The sequence below is a fragment of the Anastrepha obliqua genome, chromosome 5 (genome assembly GCF_027943255.1).
Source record: "Anastrepha obliqua isolate idAnaObli1 chromosome 5, idAnaObli1_1.0, whole genome shotgun sequence".
Lineage (NCBI taxonomy): Eukaryota > Metazoa > Arthropoda > Insecta > Diptera > Tephritidae > Anastrepha > Anastrepha obliqua.
The window spans coordinates 105,972,563-105,994,913 of record NC_072896.1 but is presented as its reverse complement, the minus strand read 5'-3'; the positions used below and the strand labels follow the sequence as shown (position 1 = coordinate 105,994,913).

General features: G+C 35.0%; 4 protein-coding genes across 4 annotated transcripts; 2 read left to right on the top strand and 2 right to left on the bottom strand.

Annotated features, from left to right (window-relative positions):
- The first annotated feature begins 2,495 nt into the window (after positions 1–2,495).
- Positions 2,496–7,244, top strand: LOC129247869 (dynamin-1-like protein). The gene is made up of 8 exons (XM_054887229.1): positions 2,496–2,781; positions 3,699–3,843; positions 3,906–4,570; positions 4,633–5,084; positions 5,145–5,481; positions 5,551–5,788; positions 6,607–6,818; positions 6,900–7,244. Exons 1-8 carry the CDS (start codon positions 2,680–2,682, stop codon positions 6,954–6,956), a joined length of 2,208 nt encoding a protein of 735 aa, XP_054743204.1. The 5' UTR covers positions 2,496–2,679; the 3' UTR covers positions 6,957–7,244.
- Positions 7,245–9,022: 1,778 nt separating this feature from the next.
- On the bottom strand, positions 9,023–10,361 carry LOC129249125 (actin-related protein 2/3 complex subunit 5). The gene is made up of 2 exons (XM_054888777.1): positions 9,713–10,361; positions 9,023–9,638 (listed from the first exon to the last, which is right to left on the bottom strand). The coding sequence occupies exons 1-2, from the start codon at positions 9,926–9,928 to the stop codon at positions 9,396–9,398; spliced, it is 459 nt and encodes a 152-aa protein (XP_054744752.1). The 5' UTR covers positions 9,929–10,361; the 3' UTR covers positions 9,023–9,395.
- Positions 10,362–11,111: 750 nt separating this feature from the next.
- LOC129248227 (probable NADH dehydrogenase [ubiquinone] 1 alpha subcomplex subunit 12) lies at positions 11,112–15,340 on the top strand. The gene is made up of 5 exons (XM_054887696.1): positions 11,112–11,215; positions 11,281–11,381; positions 11,484–11,661; positions 11,718–11,802; positions 15,191–15,340. Exons 2-5 carry the CDS (start codon positions 11,287–11,289, stop codon positions 15,256–15,258), a joined length of 426 nt encoding a protein of 141 aa, XP_054743671.1. The 5' UTR covers positions 11,112–11,215; positions 11,281–11,286; the 3' UTR covers positions 15,259–15,340.
- Positions 15,341–15,565: 225 nt separating this feature from the next.
- LOC129248226 (uncharacterized) lies at positions 15,566–17,061 on the bottom strand. Its single transcript, XM_054887694.1, has one exon. The coding sequence runs from the start codon at positions 16,900–16,902 to the stop codon at positions 16,075–16,077; it is 828 nt and encodes a 275-aa protein (XP_054743669.1). The 5' UTR covers positions 16,903–17,061; the 3' UTR covers positions 15,566–16,074.
- Positions 17,062–22,351: the final 5,290 nt, after the last annotated feature.

Sequence of the window (22,351 nt, the reverse complement as noted above, 5' to 3'; positions counted from 1 at the left end):
GGCTTCTTGCACTAACTCGGAAAGTGTTCAACAGTGCAAATCTAAAATGGATGAACTATGAACTCTGCGGAAATGGGCAAGTCACTATTTACGGGATACCAGAACACAAAGGAATAGAAGGATATGAGAGAGCCGATAAGCTCGCTAAGGCAGGTATTCGGTTGCCGAAATTGAGCACGTCACTTGTATGTATACCCATCGGGAACCAGCTCTGGAAACGCAGTCGATATGGGAACACTAAACCTCGTGCAAAACTGCCAAAATTATGCTAAGGACTTGGAATACGAAAACTACAAACTTTATTTTACCACTGTCTAGGAAAGACTGCAAAATATTGGTTGGAGAATTTACGGGTCACTGTCGCACCCCACATCACGCATTCAAAATGGGATTAGTCCAGCGCGAAACATCTAACACATGCAACGAAGCGAATGCCTGCTCTTTGTAGGACTCGACAAATTGCTGACAAAAGACTGGACAGCTTGTTAAAGATCGCGAAGATGTGTATTAAGAATAACATAAAATAATATCTTCGACTCGAAATATTGTACATAGCACTGAGCCTAGAGGTATAAGTGAGATCTTTTTACAGATCAGCCAGCACTACCTAGTAGTAAAATTGCCCGAATTGAAATCACCCAGGGCAAGAAATTGAATATCGGCAGGTAATTCCATTGATTTTAATGCCTCCCGCCTGGAAGTATGCAATGAAAATATGAATACACCTATCAGTATATGTGTATATATTATGTAACATTTTACAACAAGAACAAACATATGATTATGGATAAGAACAAACATATGAAATGTACACGGAGTGGATATTTGGCGCCATGATGTCGCGGAATTCTCTGTAGCTGTATTTAACAAGTAGAACTTTCGATCGCGGCCATTACTCTATGATTGTATGCGTGTGTATACAAATTTCGTTCTAGGGCGGCACAGTGAATACACAAATATCAAAATAAATGTCAAGTATTTCACGTAATTTCCCCCACTGTGTGCAATTTGCTTTCTCATTCGTAATGTACTTCCCAATTCACTTCGAGTTACGTACTTCGCCATACGAAATTTTGAAAGCGAGTCACCTCATTTGTAAGTAATTTAGTCTCAATTACTTTGTGTCTTCTCTAATTCTTATCCAAAATCTATCGATATTAGCTGTCAAACGAAAACGAAAGCGTTAATATAAGCAAAATTTAAAAAAATTTAATTAAACCAGAAAAAGTAAAGTTTTAATAATGCATATACAGATACACAGATATTATAAGAAAAATTATTATGTGAAGGAGGTGGCTGAACATCTCAAAAATTGTGAAGGAGACCAAAAAAAAATTGTAAAATTGTAAAAAACCAGGCAATTCGTGAATGGTCATGGTGCACAGAATCACGGTATATAGAAACTAAAAGTGGGGCCTTCCGAAAACCGTTACCTTGTTATCGCGATGACTGGCGTCATAAACCAAATAAAATAAAAATTGTCTCTAAATATTCAGTGAATGACTTGGTAATATTGAGATTTAAAGATTTATGATTTTCAAATTGAACAAACTAATAAAAATAAAGTTAAATTTTGAAAGGACGAATTATAAAAATACCTCCAAATGTAGGTTTTTTTGTTTCGTAAAGTAAATTCCATAACTTTTGCTTGTATAATCGTAGGGCGTGACGTTGATAGTCTTCCCCATCACAAACAAGAAATGTCTCTTCTTTTTGTTTGTATATTCATACCGTTGACGTCGCAGCGAATTCGGAACGCGCAATCTTGTATTCTATCATTAAAGATCATACTCTAAGATTTACCATAAAAGCCTAAGATATGAGGAAAAGTGTAAATAGGTGACCTCTACGCTCGATAAATCAAAAAAAATTGCCGTTGTAAATGCCGGAATGCACAAAAATTGGCAACTTTCTAATTTTGACATACCTCAAGTGCGGCGAAAATGACTGTTTAAAGAAGGAACAGTTTTGTATCGCACAAATTTTTATCGGTGTTGTTGTTTATTATATCAAATAAAATGCAGCAAATAAATGGAATTTAAATCAATTGAGGCTATTCAAATGCACCTTTATCTCTTCAAAAAAGCCTAAAAGAGTACAGAAAGAGCTAAGCTTAACCAAGTCGGTTAACATAAATTCTATGTATTTAAACCCTATTTCGGCTGAATACGTATTAATTTTGTCATAGATTTCACAACCAACAAAAAACTGTTTAAACACATTATACATATATAATATTTGCTTTCACGACAAGAACAGCGGTTTTTTGTTTGTTTATATGCGGCAATACTTTCATGTGGCACTACGGATAATTTTACAAGTCACGTCAGTCAAATGTGTTCTCGCAACGGACCCATTGTGATAGCCCTATTAATACGTTTGTACGACTTGTATCCGCTAGTTAACACAAAGTATACAAAGTACGTTCATAAAATGACGTTAGTTTACAAATTACGGACAGAGCTTGCAATTGTGTACATTCAGCTGGCAACGTTCTCTACTGTCAGTATTTTAGGTTTTCCACTGAGTGAGTAGACAGCCAATAAAAGAAAATTGGCGAATTAGTGTATTTTTATGCTGCACATCGAAAAAAGTTATAAAATATAACAGAAATATAATAAGGGTGCGAGATATTAATGAAATTTTAAGTTGAAATCTTACGCCAGTGTCTTTGTCAAAATGGAAGCACTTATTCCGGTTATTAATAAATTGCAAGATGTTTTCAACACAGTAGGCTCGGATTCTATACAATTGCCACAGATTGTAGTACTTGGAAGTCAGGTAAGCGCGATTCTATAGCATTGCCCCTTAACAATAATATGTACATATATGTATGGCGGACTAGAAAAACGGCACTTAAATGGCATACCACAATCGCATATCCTAGCGTGTGCAAATTAAAGACCGTTTTCTTATGCTGATATGCTATTCATGGTTATGACATCCACAATACTGTTTGCGGTGATATTTAAACGTTCCTTGAGCTCTATATTTCTTATATAATAACCGGAAACTATAATAGTGTAAAGGACAATATATCGGAATAGTATAAATCAAAATGTTTATAGATTGTTTATGTAATCCATTAACAGTGAACGCATTTAAGGTAAAAAATCAATACTGCATGTGGCGGTAGGCACTTTGTTGCAATAACGGCAGCACACAGCTGCTTCGCCAACACATTCTGACACACGCCATCTATCATAATTATTTATATTCGAGAACACCATGCACGAGACTTGCAGAATGCACCAAGAATCCAGATTGAGCAGCACTTTTATACATTAAAAAATAGTTACTTTATTTTCTTCCTACATATTAACAATATTTTATTTCCTTTTTTTGATGCTTGATACCCAGTAAGACATGTAATGTAATACACAAACTCGATTAACATAAAAATATGTAAAATAATTTGTCAATGGTAATTGGCGTAGAATACAATTAAAAATTAGGATTTTATACAGACAATGTCCATAAGAAATTGTTACGCAACTAAACTGTTATTTTTTTTTTTGTTGTTATACACCTTGCGCTTCTAAAAATGCCGAAATAATAACAAATTTACATGTCAATTATATTACCTTATCCGGTAGCCTTGGTACCAAGTGCTGTAAACATATTAATTTTTTATTTTAATTATATTTAATATTGAAATAAATAAATAATAAAGATAATATATTACCTTAATTTTATAGAGCTCCGGCAAAAGTTCAGTTATCGAGAGTTTAGTGGGACGCTCCTTTCTACCCCGAGGTACTGGTATTGTAACGCGTCGCCCTCTAGTTTTACAGCTAATTCATTGTCCACTGGATGATAGAGAACATCGTTCAGCTGAAAATGGTGAGAGTGTAATTTCTTACTATCTGCAGATATGAGTAAATAAAACTTCATTTATTTTACAGGTACAGTCAATGTGGATGAATGGGGAAAATTTTTACATACCAAAAAGATCTTTACGGATTTTAACCAAATTCGTAATGAAATCGAGGAAGAGACCGATCGTGCTGCCGGTTCCAATAAAGGAATTTGTCCAGAACCTATCAACCTAAAAATATTCTCAACACGGGTTGTGAATTTAACGCTTGTCGATTTGCCAGGCATCACCAAAGTACCAGTAGGTGATCAGCCGGAAGATATCGAAGCGCAAATCAAAGACTTGGTTTTGAAGTTCATTGATAACCCCAATTCAATAATTTTGGCAGTGACAGCAGCAAATACTGATATGGCAACGAGTGAGGCACTTAAATTGGCTAAAGAATGTGACCCTGAAGGTAGACGCACCCTGGCTGTGGTAACCAAACTCGATCTAATGGATGCGGGCACTGACGCCATTGATATATTGTGTGGTCGTGTGATACCTGTAAAATTGGGCATTATTGGCGTCGTAAATCGGTCGCAACAAGATATAATTGATAAGAAACAAATCGATGACCAACTTAAGGACGAAGCTGCATTTTTGCAAAGAAAATATCCCACTTTGGCTACTCGCAATGGCACACCATACTTGGCAAAGACGCTGAATCGTTTACTCATGCACCACATACGCGATTGTTTGCCAGACTTGAAAGTATATATTTTTTTTATATTTCATTTGATTGAAAAATTCAACTTTATTTACTCAATTCGTAGACTCGCGTCAACGTGATGTCATCACAATTCCAATCATTACTTCACTCATATGGCGAGGACGTGTCGGACAAGAGTCAAACGCTGTTGCAAATTATAACCAAGTTTGCTAGTGCTTATTGCTGCACAATCGAAGGTACTGCTCGCAATATTGAAACGACGGAACTCTGTGGCGGTGCACGCATTTGTTATATTTTTCACGAGACTTTTGGTCGCACCCTCGATTCCATACATCCCTTGGCCGGTTTAAGTAAAATGGATATATTAACGGCTATACGCAATGCGACTGGTCCCCGCCCGGCACTGTTTGTACCCGAAGTTTCATTCGAATTGTTGGTGAAAAGGCAAATACGACGATTGGAGGAGCCTTCACTGCGTTGTGTGGAGTTGATACACGAGGAAATGCAACGAATTGTGCAACATTGCGGAAATGAAGTACAACAGGAAATGTTACGGTAAATGGAACATTCTTAAATCAAACAGTGAAACTATAATAATATAATTTTCACTTCCAGTTTTCCGAAGTTGCATGAAAAAATTGTTGACGTCGTTACGCAGCTTCTGCGTAGACGTCTCCCCGCCACAAATGTGATGGTTGAAAATTTAGTAGCTATTGAGTTAGCCTATATTAACACCAAACACCCTGATTTCCATAAGGACGCCGCACTCGTACCCAGCTTACTGAAGGCGGACAATATTATTGAGCCATTCAGCCATTTGAGTGCACAAGTGCAGCGACGTGCTAATACTCCACGCAATTCAAATTCATCACCTCAAGTGTCAGCAGGACATCATTTGCAGCAGCAGCAGCAACAACAACAACAACAAATACAAAATGATACTCAAGAGCAAGTCAGTGAATTAAACTAGATTTCACATGATTTGATATTTCATATCGGATTTTTTCGACTTAATTTTCAGAACCATTTCGGTGAGAACGCCGTCGGTCACAGCTGGCTATCAACTATTTTGCCTCCGCCGCCCTCGACTTTGCCGGCTGTACGCGCACAGGAGAGTCAAGATAATACTGCAAACAATACACCTTTACACAATAATATTTCGAGCCCAGTGAAACCGGTTAACTTATTACCCGATATGCCGGCTCAACATGGTTCGAGGCGTTTAACCGATAAAGAACAGAAGGATTGCGATGTTATTGGTGAGTATTGTTGTTTTTATTTTTTTAACTGAAAGCAACGCTAATTGTGGCATATGGCCGAACGAATTATGTCACTACTACATACATGGATACCCAGCTCTCATTGCACATTCCAACGAAATATGATCTATAGTAAACCCGCTTAGATAAAATTTATTTTTCATAAGATTTACGATGTAATGAACGTGATGGCTAATCAAAAATTTCTGATATCCTTGAAGAAATGGGCCAATTTCATTATTTTTTTATGGCACTGTAGGCGGCCACCGTAGCCGAACGGGTTGGTGTGTGGGCTCAAATCTCAGTGCATGAAACACCAAAATGAAAAAGTTGTTTTTTCTACTAGCAGTCGCCCCTCGGTAGGCAATGGCAAAGGTGTGAGTGTATTTCTGCCATGAAAAGGTTCCTCGTGAAAACCATTTGCCGTTCGAAATTGATCCTTTTGTGAAACGGCGTCAAGCCGCACGCCACAAATAGAAGGAAGAGCTCGGTCAAACACCCAAAAAGGGGGGAAGCGCCAGATATATATATATATATATATAGTTTCATATGTTATGCTGTGAAGCAAAAATTTGCTAACTGAATAATGTTGAAAATGGCTTATTTACTCGAAATTCTAAGTTTTATTTGGACGTAATAGAAGGCAGATAAGCCAGAATACTACTTAAGGGTACTTAAGGGTGTACTATATGGTATATAAATAGATAGAGAAATATAAGATAATATAAGTAGAGATAAAATATATTTTTATACACTCCTCATTATCCAAATTATTATAATATTAATTTTTGTGTTATTACCTTTTACTCTATTTTTAGAACGCTTAATTAAATCGTATTTCTACATTGTGCGCAAATCCATACAGGACTCTGTACCAAAAGCAATAATGCATTTCTTAGTTAATTATGTTAAGGATAACTTGCAGAGTGAGCTAGTCACACATTTGTACAAGTCAGAGAGAGCCGAAACTTTACTCAACGAATCGGACCACATTGCTGTTCGACGAAAAGAGGCGGCCGATATGTTAAAAGTACGTCCATTCAAAACTTTGAAGTTGCCAAAATCGCATTTATTGACAACTTTATCTACATTTTTCTCCATATTTCTTTAGGCGCTTACCAGGGCAAACCATATAATAAGCGAAATTCGCGAAACGCATATGTGGTAAAATGGAGAAGGTGCTGTAGTGTGTGAAATGTATTCGAAATACAAAACAAGACATCAACGCTGCGCTTCTTCACCAATTGGTGATTTATATTCTTCATTATGCATGCATACATATATATTATATATTCGCAAATTCATTGTCAAGTTACATTTTTAACTACTTCAGTTTTCTTTTTCCAGTTTAACCTTCGCAAAAGAAAAAACAAACATCAAAAAATATAAGCATACTTGTTCATAATGGTTAAATGTACTTGAATTGTAATCACGACAGCGTTGGCTAAAATATAAATATTAACTGTATTTATTTTTTATGTAAGATCTGTCAATCGCTTTCGCTCGATTTGCAACCAAAAAGACTTGTGACAGTGAAAATCTACATAAATTAGCGAAAAATTCCACTTGAAAAATGCACTAATGGAAGTAATTAAATACTATAAAAAAAAACATTAAAATATTAAACACAGCATCCACACTGCATTTTAATGGATTTTAAAATTGAGTAAATTCAATATAATAAAATTTTCCTTTTGATTTGAAGCAGTTAATTTATAAATTGTTATAAGTAACGGGTCAAAGTTATTTGTTATGCTGTGAATTATGAAAAAATGTGTCGATATTTGTTAGTTGCCTTTGTTAGTATATATGTTTGTTTAATTGTCAGAAACAATGCTTTTGTGGAAATTTTTTCATGCTTAATATACTTTCACTCATGAACAAATGCAACTAGCAAATTCAATAGATAGAAAAAAGCTATGCTCCTACTGTGCTCTATTATATAATTTCATAGCAGTGAATATCAAATAAAATGATTCCTGTTAAAAAATATATAAAACTTATATTGTATTTACATTGTTTTTACGGGTTTAAAGGGCCAACAAAGCATATATGCTAATCTAAATTTGCTCAGATCTGAAATATTATCGCGTGAGCAAAAATTAAGAATGTATAAAGCACTGATACGACCTGTGTTTACATCTGGCAGTGAACTATGGACGCTGAAAGCTAACGAGACAAAACAGCTAATGTGCTTTGAAAGAAGAGTGCTCCGAAAGATCTATGACCGCTTAGACTGTGGAGGGCATAGTTAAGAAAGAAACTATAATAAGATTTATTAAGTCTCAGCGACTTAGATGGCTGGGACATGTCGCTAGAATGAAAAGGGACGATCAACGAGAAAGGCACTAGATCTTCGGCCAATTGGATAAAGAAAAAGAGGAAAAGGTGGCTAGAAGATGTTTAAGCTGATCTTAGGAAAATGCGCGTGCAATGTTGGAGGGAAGTGGCTGTAAATCAAGCACGATGGCAAGAAGCTGTGAAGGAAGCAAAGGTTCACGAAAGACTGTTACGCTAAGAAAAAGAATATATATAGCCGTGTATCGAGAAGTAGCTCTTGTTGTTGTAGCAGCATAAACATTCCCCATACATGCACGGGAAATGCTGCTGGAGAGACAGTCCTTAGCCGGATATACATCTGGGTCGTTCCGGTAACGTAGAACCGACCGTCATGGGAACTTGAGAAATAGATCTATACCCGCTTGCTCGAATTTCGTTCTTTGCTCAACTTAAAAAAAAAAATAAACCTCGCATCGCTCAATTTACTCGTTAGACTTAGCTCAAGCACGAAGATTTTCAAATATTAAGTATCGAGCAGGTGTGCCAGTACTTGTTGCTGTGCGAAAATATGCGAACAAAATCGGGAGCTGTAGTTAGCAACTATCTTTTGTTGTGAATATTTTTCAATGACAGTCGATTTTACGTATGGAAACGGTCGACGATCTTAAATATGTATATTTATATATATTCTGTATATATTTACCTTTATCTACTTTTAGGTCACGCAGCTGGACATAAAAAAATCCTTGCATTAACAGCAGAAACAATTCTAAAATTATTGATAATCGAATTTTGAATTGGTGATGCATTTAACCCGAGGTGATCGTGTTTTCCTAATTGCTGCCCGTTTATTAATACGCATTGCCACATCGCAAATACAAATTGCCATAACTATTTTTTTTTTTTGCCATACAAAAAATCAATATTAATTCAATAGATATACAAATACGTATGTATGTAGTGAAAATGAACACTTTAATACTTTTATTTAAAAAATAAACATGAACAATTTCTTTTCTGGTTTGAAGTGTAGCGTTACAAATAAAAAAAAGACATGATAAACATATTGACTACGACAGGCTCAGACACACCGGTTTCCATATGCAAACTCATGCAGTACGACTTGCACAATAACAATTGCAACAAAATACGCCAGTGAATTGCTACATTTTTTTTAATAACCAACATATTTGAATGTAATAGTTTCAAATAATTATTCATATCAGTACTGCTATGGAAGTATTAGAATTAATAGCCCAAATGTTTGCTTTTTGTTTGCTCTTTTCATTCACTTAAGTCTAAGTTTATGTTCGATTACGAATAAAGCTTATGCTCGATTCGTATCCGAGAGCACCCGCACTATACAGCCAACACCACCTTTGGCAAATGCTTTTTCGTGCCATTGCAACAGATGTCCGCTAGAACCTTCCGATGGTATTTCGAAACCGCGATAAATATACTTCATTAAAATGTCTATTAAGTCGTTTTGTTCAAGCGCCTCTACAGCTTGATCCATCTGTGATGACTTGATAGAGAGCAGCACACGCAGCGTTATATTCAAGGCGTTGTCCTAAATAGCATTAGGTAAAAGTGAACGAGTATGCATTATATGAAAGCGTTGTTAAAAGAATTTGTCGCACGTACCTTTACTTGCTGATGTTTGCAGCGTAAGGGCGCATTCTGTAGGGCATTAACCAGTGCCTCAACAGATTTTCCTTGTGTGAGGAGTGTTGTTATTTCGTTCTCATCTGGGCCTACAGTCGCTGAGATTGCGTCCGCTTCGTCCTCTTTAAAGTTGTCCTCATTATATTGATCCACATCAATTTTGCGGAAAGCCGAACTAGAGGTGTTCTTCGCCATATCTTTTCTTGGCAGTCAACAGATGATGGCCTTAAATACACAATAGGAAATGTGGAATTTTTAGTTACAATCAAAAGAAATTACAAAAATGATTCACTCGAAGAAGAACTTATCAAAGATGTCAAATATGACAGTTATCAGCCAAACCGAAAAACCGATAGACGCAGACTTCGAAAAATATCGCGATATTTGGATTGACGAAAAACATTCGATATTGATGGATAACGCGTTGCTTGGCATGCAGCCTGCACGTTCAATATTTCTCACATCAGTTTTTACATAATTTTTGTGCTGGATGATTCCATGGTGGAATAATAAACCATACTTCAAAATTTGAAAATTTCAAAAGGTTCTAGTGCTAGATTATAACGCATCAAAAATATTTCGAGGTTTTTCATAGACGACATCGACAGGTACACCGACCGTGTAAGCGCTAATTCAGTGTCAATTGCCTTGCGAGCAGCAAACAAATCTTTAGTCTCCTAATTTTTATTGAAAATTTATCGAAATCAGACCAAAACGAATGCTAGAACCGCATTCTATGCGTTTTTAGATTTTTATTCAGCTACAGTACAAAGTCTTTCAAAAGACGCGCCCAGATATTATTTTCAAATAAAACGTTAAAACTTTCTTTTTTCAGGTTTCATTATTTTTATTCAAAATACGGTTGTTAACAATTATATGTAAAAAGGCACATCATTTAGATGCCAGCCATGAGCACGTGTACAATTAAATATCTCTGCGATGCAGCAGCAATATTCTCAACAGAACGTCCATTCTCATGAGTTTCTATAATTTTAACGCGTTATTATATCGTGTAAAATTGTATGTCTATCTACTGGATAAATGTCAAAGATAACATAAATAAAGTACCGTCTAGAAATTACTCTCTACTAAAATTGAGGTGTCACTTTTTGGAGACCCTTCATTTACTTGCTGAAAGAAGTGTTGGAAGCTGCACTTTTGCTTATTGACGGAAAATGAAATGAATAAATTAATACAATATTCCCATTCAAAATACCAGAATCTCAGTTGTAACTTACTTTGCCCCCATTACCAATAGATAGTTGCCAAAGAGAATTTCAAATGCGTCGAGGAATCAAAGTAGTTCGCATACTATTAGGGAGTGAATTACGTGGCGTGGGAATTTAGCATTATCATATTCTCTAAACGCTTGACATAAAATTATCGATTGTTTGTTCTCGATAATTGTATTGTAATATCTTTCCAAACTGATTGACGGAAAACCAGCTGTTTTTGACATCAGATCGCTTACATTGGGTTAAGGTATGGACAAGTTTTTCTGAATATTTTCTTTTGAAAATATTAGTTATTTACTCAAAATTAATTAGGTAACGATGGCGAAGTATTTAGGCCTAGACCGGCTCGGTAAAATATTTCAAATGATCCGCCAAGCAGGTGGAATTAAGCAAGCCTATATGAAGATGTACAGGTCAGTGATATTTGGTTAATATATCCCTTGCGCTTATATAAGCGACATCCATTAATATCAAACAAAACTCGGTTCAAAATAACTGATAATATTATATTTTAGGTATGATGATCTAAAAATTGGAACACTCGTAGGTACAGATAAGTATGGCAACAGGTATTATGAAAATCCGTACTACTTTTATGGCCGCAACCGCTGGGTGGAATATGCGGATCATTTAAATTTGGAATATGACGGTTCCCAAATACCCGCTGACTGGTACGGTTGGATGCATTACAAGGTACAAAAATACATTTTGTGCTTAGCCGTTTACTTGCATTATCATTTTATTTACAGACCGATTTGCCACCAACTCGTGATGGTAGTCGCCCCAAATATAAGTGGATGGCTGATCACAGTGAAAACCTGTCCGGCACCAAAGGTAAATATATAAATTTCCAGTAAATGGGCTAGTTGAATTATATAATAGTGTGAATGAGTAGTTTATACAGCGATTCCCATTTTATGGTTTATTTTTGGAATTTCTAAAAAATCAAATATCAATTTTTTATGAATATGTTTTGGTTAATTCCATAGCATGATTCAATAATAAATAATAACTGAATCAGGATTCCATAGTATAATAAAATGACGTTCGTTTTCAGCATACATTTAAAAAAAAAATATGTTCAAAACAGAAAATAAGGAAACTTCAACTGTGCGTACATCAAACTGGCTGGCGCACTTTTTATTAAGTTTAAGGTTAAGGGTTGTTCAGTTAGAGCGCTTCAACTTTTGAACTTTTTTGAATAAAACACAAACGGTTTGACTTTTTTAACTAATTTTTTTTTATTATCGAGTTTGAACATATACATTTAAGTATAAAATTCGATTTCTTTTGCATAACCACCTCGTGCACGTTTTACGAAGTCCAATCGTTGAACCCAATTTTCGAACACTCTTTTGCTTAAATCGGCCGAAATTCCAGCAATTTCGCGTTCAATATTGGCTCTGAGCTCACAAATCGTCGCCGGCTTGACTTCACATAACCCCAAAACGGGGCGGCTTGTTAAATGGACCGTAAAATGGCCGTAATGCTCTTAAAGTAGCAGCAACAGAACGATTATTTTCATAAAAATTTTGCACGATTTGCAATCGTTGCTCAAGTGTGTAGCGTTCCATGATGAAATGTATACTAATGAAGTTTACAAATGACAAGCGAAAAGTAAAAAATATTGCGTCGTTCGCCCTCCCTATCGGAAAAAAGTTGAAGCGCACCTATTGAACAACCCTATGCATTATGGCTTATTCGAAAGAACAAACATTCCGATCATTTATAGAACACGATTTTATTCATGTGGATGGCTCGGCTCAATTTGTAGCAACGTATGCTGTTAACCTAGGTGTCCAAGTGACGGTTTCTGGTTCTATCAATATCAATATGCTTGATATTCGCCTTAAGGTGCTGAATCGTTCATGAATTATTCCGAGCTCCGAGGTGACCAATTGGCATCGCCTAGACGGAGTGCAAAATATTGATTTTGGGATGGCGCGCCATCCTACTATAGCCAAAGTTAGTCCAAGCGTATGCCTTCAATTTCCCGCCACATAATCGTTAATAATGCCTCTGTGGCGCTTGATGGAAATGACGTTTCAAAGAGTATTTCCAAAGAAAAATGGGTAAATGATGCATCTTCAAAATTCGTACCAAACTGTCGCTTCCGGAAGGTGAGTTGGTTTTTCGGCGATCACGTATGTGCGAGTTTTCCAATACCCAATTGCGGTAGTTTTGCTTGTTAAAATTGTTCTTTGATGAAAATGCGCTTCGTGATTTGTACTTCTTTTCAGTAAACGCACTAGTTAGGCTATACGCCATTGGCCTTCGAAAAAAGTGTGCAATATTTCCTCAACGTTAATAAAGAGTTCAGCTATTCAGCGAAAGACAGTAATCGTAATCTTGAAATTACTGCTCACCCAATTAGAAAGTTTTAGATGCCACTCTTTTGCTTTTAATTGGCTTAAATCGTATCTGAAGAACAGCAGGTTGTTAAACTTGGCAAAAGTAACTCTCGTAGGATTTTAGTATATACTGCGGTATCTCAAGGTAGCCTTTTAGGTGCATTGCTTTGTAGAATTTTCATTAACGATATTGTAGAAGTTTCCAATTTTGGCGTGTGCTTACTCTACGCCGACGATCTAAAGCTACATCATCCTATTCGAAATTTTGAAGATTGCGTAAATCTTTCATGGTAAACCAACAATCGTTTATCGCTAACTTTGGCAAATGTAAAATCATAACATTTTCACACTTCATCTGCCCCTATTTTGTTCAATTATATGCATGAAACGCATGTTGTGTCTAACCGAGTCATTACGCTTAGAGACTTAGGAGTTTATCTCGACTCAAAGTTAAGCTAAGAATTTATTCACCCGTTGGCACTATTAGATATCTTTTCATGCCTAGTAAAATCTGTTCATGAGTATGCAAGCTTTTTTTTTTTGATACTGGGTTCATCGCACATTCTGATCGATTGGAGGGTATTCAAAAAATTTCACTAAATTTGCGTTCGGAAGGCATCATCTTTTATTCTATCATTCTTGAATCTAAACAAGAAGTAGGAAAAGCAATTTCTCACTCACACTATTCTAAAAATACTGGTTCAACGAATATACTCCTATAATAAAATTCTGGTAAGAGTCAGCTAAAAGATAGAATTCGAAATGTAATATATGCGCAGTAAAAGAATGGAAAGTAATTCATAATAATTTGTTGGGATTAATAGCGTGCTAAGATTATATGTTCTTAATTCTTTAGATACATTGGGTAAATCTTAGCATTCATTTTTTTAAGGGGGGGTAACGTTAATTCATGGAAAAAAAGGCACATTTTTATGATTTTTTTTTTTTTGATGATACAGTTAAAATTTATTCGTCAAATCTTTTACTACATAAAACTATAGCATTTGAAGTATATTTTGTGAAATTTTCATCCAAAAATATTTAAAAATACGGCAATGGCAGAAATTATGCGGACGCATCTCAAAAAAAAGTAGTTTTGCGGTGCCTCTCATAACTCGGTGTTAAATCATCTGAAATCAAAAAACCAAAGTTATTTCGTTAGATAATCGTTTTCTCCGGGTAACGCCGAGAGGGTTTTTTGAAATTAAAAATTTTTCGATTTTTGGGAACACGTTAAAGTCAAAAACACGATTTTCGTGTAAAAAATCGGTGAATTATTTACCGTAAAAACAAAAGTATCAACAAATTCGAAAAAAACTCTTCGGCGTTACCTTGTAAAACATCTACAGAAAAAGTGTTCCAAATTTCAAAAGGATCGGTGCAGTAGTTTTAAAGTTATGAGGGGCACCGACTTTGAAAACGTTGAGTGAGTGAAACAGTTGCTAGGTACAAATGGCGCACGGTTGAGCCAGGTAGGTAGCAACACTTACATGGCTGTATCTTTGTAAGTTTTGCTCCGATTCATCTAAAATTTTCACAGAATATTCTTGAAAGGTTCTTCATTTAAAAAATCAAATAAAAAAAAAATTTTTAAACGTTTAACGTTTTAAGTAGTCAGTTGATTTTCTAGGGCAACGAACTCACCTGACAAAGCTTCTCAAGAGAGACAATTGGACAAATGTGGCATTTTTGGAATCGAACTTAGAATTTTCTCGCCAGATTGCATGAAAAAAGTAGAGAAATCGCCGTTAATAACTGCGCCACTTACCACCCATCACTTCTCAGTTCAATGAAAAACACAAATACCAATAACAAATAAAAAAACAAATAACTGAGCAACAAAACTAATTATAGTTTCTTCTTTATTGTAGAGCAATATATGCCGTACTCAACAACAACACCGAAAATCGAGGCTTGGGATCCGAAGAAATCTAAATGAAAAGGAGTGATATTTTAAATTAAATTACACAACAGCGTTAACAACTGATTGTTAAATAAATAATAAATAACACAAACCAAAACCAGTTTCTCTCTGAAATAGAATCTAAAAGAGACTTATCAAAAGCGACTAACTTATGATAAACAGTAATTCCTTCACTTTAATTTGTATTAACCCTTTAAGCGTTTTGTTTTATTTTGAAAATTTGTGCTTATATCTTTAGGGGATGACGATATACTCGACGAAAACGTCCATCTTCAAAGTGTTAAAAGGTATTGAATTGACTGATTTAAATAGATTTATTAGGTTACGTATGTAATACATTCTAAAATGTAACAAAATTATAAATATATAGCTTTGTTTTCTAAAATATTAAAATAATTAACAAAGCGAATTTCTTGCTCTTGGTGTCGAGTATACTCGTCATTAAACAAAAAATGCCATCATTTCAGGGCGAGTATACTCGACATAAACGCTCAAAGGGTTAATATAAATTATTATTGTAATTTTTTTTTTTGTTATTTGTTTGTGTAGCAGTTATTTTTATTTGTGTAACAGTTATATTTGAGACCAAATCGGGTGCTAGCCTCTAAGACGGCACAAGTCAATAATACTCACAAAAATTTAATTTGTATATACATATGTACGTATATGGTAAATATACGCAGAAAAATCCTTAAGCCTGCAAATATTTTTGTTTTTATAGTTTATTGATAGTTTATTAATTGAAAATTAATCATATAAATTTTTTTTATACATATAAGTTAAATTACATAAGTTTGTAAGTAGTTAGTTATCATTATTAGGATACACACATTAAAAATTATTCAAAATCTTGGCTCTAAGTTTCATGTATTTCTTTTGTGTTTCATAAGCTTTCTTAGCAATAGCCTCACGTATTACTTTATCCGCACCTTTGGTGTTCACTTTTACGCAATATTCAATATCAGAAATCTTATAAGGATCTAATAGTGAATGTGCGAAGTATGCCAACAATACTGCAGAGTAATCAAATACTAGACCAAAAAGCATACGTGTCGCACCTTTCGGTGAAGTCCAACGGATTTTTGCATATTCCGATTCCGGAACTTCGGTACCATAAGGTCCCAAAACCATGATTGGTGGATCTTTATCAATACGCAATGGATAAGTTGCAGATTTGGTCGATGCTGTTTTTGGATAAGTTCCCTTCCAAACCGATACCATAAACTCTTTTTTATCCTCTATGAAGTCATCACTAAGACGTTTCATAATAGTGGACATTTCACCAAATAATTTCAACGATTTCTTATGCTTTTGTTTTATTACCTTCATGCTGATAATTTCTTTATCTAAATTACAATGATGGATACCAAAAAGTTGCTTAATATTGGTATTCACCTCACCGCATATTTCCTTAACTATTGCTTCATTGTATTTATCTGGAATCGATTTCGGTTTGTCATCCATTGTGCTGGAGGTTGCCTCAGAATTTGTATTTGCATTATTTTTGGCATCAACATTCAAAGCGTATAATAAAATTTCATTAATAATATCCATTTTTGATCTTTCGACAGTTTTATTTAGTCTTTTCAATCTTCTTATGATATATTCAACTTCTTTTATTGCCAAAATGGATTCCAAGTCCTCCGTCCCAGTAGCCATTGCGTCTAGATTATATCACGTAGATATGTATGAGTGAATTTAGTTGTTGTTATTGTTAAAATAGATAATGCAAAAGCGCGAATTTTCAACTTTCAGTTTTAATAGCGGATCCTGAAATGTGCGCGCGATCGTGCTTGACTTTTATTCCTGAAATGATTTCCACAAATGTATGTATGTGCATACATCTAAGCCATTATTGCTTTTACTGCAATGTTTGTTGTTCTAACTGTATTGAAATAACTTTTCTTTTGGGTTGCATTTGTGCATTGTTTTTCTTTTTTGTGTTGAAAGTGAATAGTAAAATGCATAAAACATGATGAAATGCTTTATGAAGGAGATGGAGGATATAAAGGGCAGATTGTTCTTTGGTGTTCAAACTATTCAATGTCATCTATGCTATTCAAATGCCAAAATACCAAATGTACCAAATACAATATTGATAAACTTTTCGACACACATTAGTATGCACGTACAGATCAAGCTCTGCTAACCAAATTAAATATAAAGGGCGTTCCAATAACATCTGTTATTTTGAATAGCCCGCTATTTCGGTAGATGTCACTTTTGAAGATACTATTGGAGAGAAGAGATCAGTAATGAGCGAATGGTATGATGAGGAATGCAGAGCAGCTAATTATGCGAAAAAGGAAGCTAGAATAAAATATATGGAAAGAAACACACGTACAAATAGATTATATTATGTAAACAAAAGAAAAGAAGCTAAGAAAATAATGCGAAAAAAGAAAAAAACCTACATGAAGCGGCAAATTGAACAAATTGAAAGCGATTTTAGAAACAAAAATGTCAGAGCTATGTATCAGAACATCAAAAAACAGACTAAAACATTTCAACCTCGAACAAATATATGCAAAGCAAAGGATGGTTCCATAATCAGCGAAAAACAACAAGTAATAGATAGATGGAAAGAATATTTCAACGAACTACTTAACAAAGAAAACTACGATAATACAAGTAAGGAGGAACAAGTAGTACATACGGCCGAAATCTATGTTGAAGAACCTAGTTTTGACGAAGTACTATTGGCTATAAGAAAACTTAAAAACCATAAAAGCTGTGGTGAAGATGGAATACCCGCAGAACTTCTGAAATATGGCGGACATGAACTACATAAACAAATATTTACCTTAGTAAGCCAAATATGGCATTCAAATGAAATACCCACTGGATGGGCATCAAGCATAATAGTACCTATACACAAAAAAGGACATAAAACTGAATGCCAAAATTACAGAGGCATATCTTTACTTAATACAGGTTATAAAGTATTTACAAACATTCTATTTGAAAGGCTGAATATTTATGCTGAGAACATCCTAGACGATTACCAATGTGGTTTTAGAAACAACCGCTCAACGATTGATCGAGGTTTTACTGTCCACCAGATATTCGAAAAGTTTTACGAATATAAAATTGATATATTTTGCCTCTTTGTTGACTTCAAACAGGCATTTGACAGTATAAATAGAAAACGGATAAAATACTGCTTTCAGAAAATTGGAATACCTCTGAAGTTAATTAATTTGATTCTCTGTACATTGTCGAACACAACAAGTAAAGTACTGGTGCAAGGAAGCCTGTCAGACCCATTCGAAATCATATCCGGAGTAAAACAAGGAGACGCATTGTCATGTTTAGTATTCAATTTAATGCTACACACGACTGTTAAAGAAATAAACACGAATGGAACATTATTTAATAATGATTTTCAGATATGTGCCTACGCAGATGATATTCTTATTATGGCTAAAGATAGAAACACTCTTATACGCGTCTTTAAATGTATTGATAAAGATGCAAAAGCTCTGGGACTACACGTAAATACCGAGAAAACCAAATACATGATTCGGTCAGTCAACAACACGACACGCGATGACCTAAGTATTAACAACTTTGCTTTCGAAAATATCACTGAATTTAAATACTTGGGTTTTAAACTATCAGCAGATAAAGATTCGGCGATAGCTATTAACGACAGAATCCAAGCTGCAAATAACGCCTACTACGTTAACATAAAACTATTTAAATCAAAAGATTTGTCCAGAGCACAAAAAATAAGAATATACAAAGTACTGATACGACCCGTCCTTACATATGGTGCAGAAATATGGACGCTGAAAACAAATGACATTCATCAGCTGATGTGCTTCGAAAAACGTATCATAAGGAAAATATATGGTCCGGTTGCAACAATAGATGGCAGCTACCGCATTCGCTACAATAATGAAATCGAAGAAATCGTTCAAGGACAAAATATAATACGTTTTATCAAAGCCCAACGAATTAGATGGATTGGGCACGTACTGCGCATGCCGAAAGAGCGAAATGCTAGGAAAGCTTTTATTTTAACACCAATTGGAGGAAGAAAAAGAGGACGCCCACGAAAGCGATGGTTAGATGACGTCGAATCAGATCTTAAGCAAATGAACGTACACAACTGGAGAGATGTAGCCATGGATAGAATAAAGTGGAGAAAAATTGTTGATGAAGCTATGGTCCACCACGGACTGTGAGGCTAAGAAGAAGAAGAAGAAGTCACTTTTGAAGCTGTTATTTTTTGATATTTGACAAGTAAAATGCCATTAATAAAATGGTAACGATACACGCTTAAACAACGCACTGAAATTATTAAAGTTATAATCACTATAAAAATGGTGAAAATTTGGCAGAGACGGTTCGTAAAACTCGAACATTTTTGGGTCCTCGTGAAGCACCTTGTCGGACCGCAATACAGAAATTAGTGAAAAAATTCGAGCTGTTGGGACAAGTTAGTGATGTGAAGAATAAAACCCGTGCACGTCGCTCAAGAACAGCCGAAAATATTGCTGTTGTAGCCGAAAGTGTTGAAGAAAACTCAGGTTTGTCCATTCCTCTTCGTTATTTGGAATTAGGGATTCCACAAACGTCAGTACACCGTATTTTGCATAAAGGTCTGAGCCTTAAGGCTTATACAGTCCAGTTAACACAAGAACTCAAGCCGGCCAATTATCAACAACGTCGTTTTTGCTGATTGTGACGTTGAAATCCATGAAAATAATATGGAATTCCGTCGAAAAATGAACAAGCAAAATTGTCGGATCTGGGACTCAGAAAATCCAAGAGTTATTGTTGAAAAACCCCTCTATCCTCAACGTGTGACTGTTTGGTGCGGTTTATAGTCCGGCGGAGTCATTGGACCTTACTTTTTCGAAAATGAAACTGGAGCAACAGTTACGGTGAATGAATTGCGTTATCGAGAGATGATTAACGATTTTTTATGACCGGAATGGGATGGTATTGATCTGGACTAGTGTAATTTTCAACAGGACTGTGCTACGTGCCACACAAGCAACAAAACCATTGATATTTTACGGGAATAACACCTCTTATTGGGAAACCCTTTACTTATCAGGATGTCAGTTTCGTTAGTTAATTACAATAGCATCAGAATGCCTTTTGAAAACTAAAATGATTTATAATACGTTCACATATAAGTAGATGATCTTCTTTTTAGTGTTTAACTCCCAATTCGCAAATAAAAAAAGAGGTTGTCTGTAAAGTCGGTTTACTGACGATAGTTTAACGTGATAACGTCATAAGAAACTACTGATTGAATGGTTGCATTTTTTAAAAGAAAATTTTAATTTTATTTGTTTGTTAGATATTTTGTATGGATATAGAGAACGAGTTAACATTAACATAACATAATATACTTAACATAACATAACATAACACAACACAACATAACATAACATAACATAACATAACATAACATAACATAACATAACATAACATAACATAACATAACATAACATAACATAACATAACATAACATAACATGCTGTTCAAGCAAGGTAACGACGCATGAGCAAGATAACGACGCATTTTTTGGTGCGTGCAGCCGGCTACATAGAATTATAAGACGTTATCACGTCAAAAAATAATAATAACATTAAAACAACAGGTATTATTAATAAACTTGGTTTTATTTTAAATTCTTCAAGTAAATCAAATTAATAATAATCAATAAGAAGGCATATGCAAATACAAATAAGTGAATTTATATACATATGTACATATGCGCATATACATACACATATACGCTCACTTAAGTAGGAGAGAGCAAGATGTCGAACGTTGCCGTTCGTTTGCTTTGTTTGCTTTGTCGTTCGTTCCGCGCTTTCGCTTGCAGTTCATTCAAAGTAACGGCAATGAGCAAGGTAACGACAAATGAGCAAGGTAACGGCAATGAGCAAGGTAACGGCAATGAGCAAGGTAACGGCAATGAGCAAGGTAACGACACATTTTTTCGTGCGTGCAGCCTGTTAAATCGAATTATAAGACGTTATCACGTCAAAACAAGATTTCCCTTACAAAATTTCTCTTCCAAAATCTGAGATTAATTTTTTGAAACCTCAGTAAACGTCGTTTACGGATTTATTTTATTTAGCATTCCTCACCGAAACCTGCGTAATTTTCTGCTAATGGAGGCAACTGCAAAATTAGTTACTCCTTTAATGCCCCTATTCGGCGTGCTATAGACGTATTGAACATCATTTGATTTTGCTTCTTCGATAGATTCTTTTTCATTGGATTCCATCAAACTATTGAAAACGAAGTGACACAAGTGATGTTGTGAATGTATAAATTAATATAGGCAAAGCCTTCAAATGCAGTTTGCTTGGGCTTTTATACGAAAGACGCCGGGACTAGAAAATGTGTGTGTGTATGTGTATAATTTCTTGTGTTTGGTTGTTTCCATTGCTGTCGCCTACTCTTCTTCTTCATAAACAAGTAATTCCCCTCCCTTTTGTTTGCTTATTCATGGACTTTACGACACAGCGAATTCGGAAGGCGAAACCTTCTTCTCTATCCTTCTCATTTGTTTAGTTTAAATATGAAAAATCTCAATATTACCAAGGCATTCACTGAATTTTCACAAACATGCAATTTCTCCTCCTTTTGCTTATTTTGCATTAAAAAGAGCCTGACTTGTCACAATCGCGAAAAATATTGTAACTTTTAGGAAGAAGCCACCTTCACTATTCAGTTCGCCTTACTTTAAGTATCTTGCCGTTTTTTATTATTTTAATTAGTTGAAATGTGTTAATATATCAGACCATATTTTAATTTTACAATTTGAAATAAGTCATTTTGAAATCATCATTAAGCACTGAAGGCCCTTGTAGCCAGTGTGCTAATTAAGTTAGGGTTATATTTTATATATCTCCTATAAATAATAATAATTATTATTATTTTATATTAGGCCTCTACGTTTCGCTAAAGTAAACTACAGACCAAGAATGATAGAATACAGGATTTCAACAATTCTTGGAATGATCGACAACAATATGTGCTGCCTCGAATGGGTTAAATGAATGTGTCTATCAGGTTTTAAAAGACCTGTAACTCATCTTCTAAAAAACGCCTATCCATTTTGTTCCCACCAACA

Coding starts and splice junctions, on each gene's coding strand:
- LOC129248227 (XM_054887696.1), top strand. CDS start 11,287: ATGGCGAAGTATTTAGGCCTAGACCGGCTCGGTAAAATATTTCAAATG. Junction 11,382..11,483: donor GCCTATATGAAGATGTACAG/GTCAGTGATATT, acceptor ATTATATTTTAG/GTATGATGATCTAAAAATTG. Junction 11,662..11,717: donor ACGGTTGGATGCATTACAAG/GTACAAAAATAC, acceptor TTTTATTTACAG/ACCGATTTGCCACCAACTCG.
- LOC129249125 (XM_054888777.1), bottom strand. CDS start 9,928: ATGGCGAAGAACACCTCTAGTTCGGCTTTCCGCAAAATTGATGTGGAT. Junction 9,639..9,712: donor GCAAACATCAGCAAGTAAAG/GTACGTGCGACA, acceptor AATGCTATTTAG/GACAACGCCTTGAATATAAC.
- LOC129248226 (XM_054887694.1), bottom strand. CDS start 16,902: ATGGCTACTGGGACGGAGGACTTGGAATCCATTTTGGCAATAAAAGAA.
- LOC129247869 (XM_054887229.1), top strand. CDS start 2,680: ATGGAAGCACTTATTCCGGTTATTAATAAATTGCAAGATGTTTTCAAC. Junction 4,571..4,632: donor ATTGTTTGCCAGACTTGAAA/GTATATATTTTT, acceptor CTCAATTCGTAG/ACTCGCGTCAACGTGATGTC. Junction 6,819..6,899: donor AGGCGGCCGATATGTTAAAA/GTACGTCCATTC, acceptor ATATTTCTTTAG/GCGCTTACCAGGGCAAACCA.